This window comes from Fulmarus glacialis, unplaced genomic scaffold, assembly GCF_000690835.1.
Source record: "Fulmarus glacialis isolate BGI_N327 unplaced genomic scaffold, ASM69083v1 scaffold16611, whole genome shotgun sequence".
Lineage (NCBI taxonomy): Eukaryota > Metazoa > Chordata > Aves > Procellariiformes > Procellariidae > Fulmarus > Fulmarus glacialis.
Genome location: NW_009192456.1, coordinates 113,223 through 115,121, shown reverse-complemented (window position 1 = coordinate 115,121; position 1,899 = coordinate 113,223). Strand labels below are relative to the sequence as shown.

Sequence of the window (1,899 nt, the reverse complement as noted above, 5' to 3'; positions counted from 1 at the left end):
AAGAGTGTCAATATTCAAAAAGAAAAAAATGCTTTGACACCTTGAGATCTTTTACAAATAACCAAAGTTTTTATCCCATCCAGCTGATATATAGTTTAAAAAAAACCTCAATAAGCTTTATAAAAAAAAATTTCACAAATAAGCTATCCCTCACAGATTAAATTTAAGCAGTGCATTATGAAATACATTCTCAGTCCTGGAGTCATATAGATTCAAAGATAGTTGTGTTCCTGTCAGTATGTAATGCTAACAGAGTGTAGTTCTGAAACTTAAAAACTAGAATTTCTAGGTAGTTACAAAGATTTATATCTTTTTCAATTGTTCAATATTGTTATACCTGACTGTTGAAGACTGCTGTTCTCAAAACAGCAGATGATATGAGAGAAAAATAGTTATAGTGCACAAGAAACTACACATGAAATCACATAGTATTCTAGCACTAATATAGAGATCTATTTTGACTCAAATTCATTTTTGTAAATAAATTATCCCACCTTTGTGTGTTTCCGGGTGAAAATATGTGCAGATTCCAAAGGACCAAATTTGTCACTCAGTCCAAGATGTCTTGCCTGATTTAACAGATAATCCTGAAATTCATTCTCTGAAAAAAAAAAAACAAAACAACAAAAGAAAACAAAAAAACAGCTATACTAAATAAAATGTAGATGAAACAGGACACTTTAAATCAAATGGGCAAATAATCCAGGTGCATTGTTTTTTTGTGCAGTTTTCAAAGATGTGGTATAGAGACATCAATGATGCTTCTAAAAGGCAGAAAGAATAGCAATTTTTCTTTTGTTATGGTACTTTCTTTATATTGTTAATGCCCTTTCCGACAGCTTATGAAACAGACCTGCAATAAGAAAAGTTTTTCTTCTTGCACAGACAAAAATCCACAGTTTCTATATGTAGAAATCCTTAGTCAAATGTTTTTACTGCATCAGAACCCTTTGACTGAGTAGGACGGTTCAGTACATGATGTGAAATAAATGAGAAGCATTCTAAAATATTTTAATAATAGCAGAAAACTCCTCAGTTTTATTTTTTTCTGATTTTGAATATCCGTGTTTAAAGTTTAGCAGACTGATAGTGTTCTCACCATAAGCAAACTGAAGGAAATCCTTGACAGTTCTTCATGCTCAATTTTTATTCCTTTCTGTGAGGAAACTCCTGCTAAATCAACAGTAACAGCCAGGGAAGAAGAGCTGCAGAAGTTTATATCTGAGTGTACAATGCTGAGATTCAGAAATAATGAATACCCTTCAAACACTTAAAGTTGTAAACACTTGCAACCTGGGAAAATCTGGCCGTAAGCAGTTATTATGGGCAGGCTTTATTTTAGCATCACTCCTGTCACTAGTGACCAAAATATAAAAATTTTACTATCACTTGCAACTTCAGAGGCCCTTTTCAAATAGTATCCAGTGTATTTACTAAAGCAGATCTATTCATTCAACATATTCCAATTATGACAAAGTTCGCAGATAAACTTTTGGAACTTGAAGGTGAAACTTTAATAATTTATTTAATGATATCTGATGAAGTTTTGTCAGTAAAATTTGTAATGTTACATTTCTGAAATTGGAAATGCTTATTCTAAACAGATTCTCAGGGAAGCTAGAGTTTATTGAGTCACTAATTTCTGCTTGAGTCCCAATAGATAGAATATTAGTTGCATCCCGCCAATAACTTTTAATTAAAATAAATAATCTTTTATCAAATAGCAAAACAGACAACAGATGCAAGATGATAAAGAAGGGAGAAAACCCAGAACAAAACAGCCCAATACCGAAAAGATTTTTTAAACAGTTTTCTAGCCAATACGTTGCTGGAAAAAGATGTTGTTTATCCTCAAAGGCCTCTTTCCACATTATTCTATTTCAACATCCATGGAAAAAA

At 32.0% G+C, this 1,899-nt stretch overlaps 1 protein-coding gene across 1 annotated transcript in view; it reads right to left on the bottom strand.

The window, feature by feature from the left end:
* The window catches only part of LOC104083575 (suppression of tumorigenicity 18 protein-like), a gene marked incomplete at its 3' end in the record, with an annotated part of 126,516 nt that overhangs the window by 34,442 nt on the left and 90,175 nt on the right, over nucleotides 1-1,899 (bottom strand). The window contains exon 3 of the mRNA XM_009587089.1: nucleotides 495-601. Within this exon, the coding sequence (XP_009585384.1) occupies nucleotides 495-601 (107 nt within the window). The remainder of the gene's footprint in view (nucleotides 1-494; nucleotides 602-1,899) is intronic.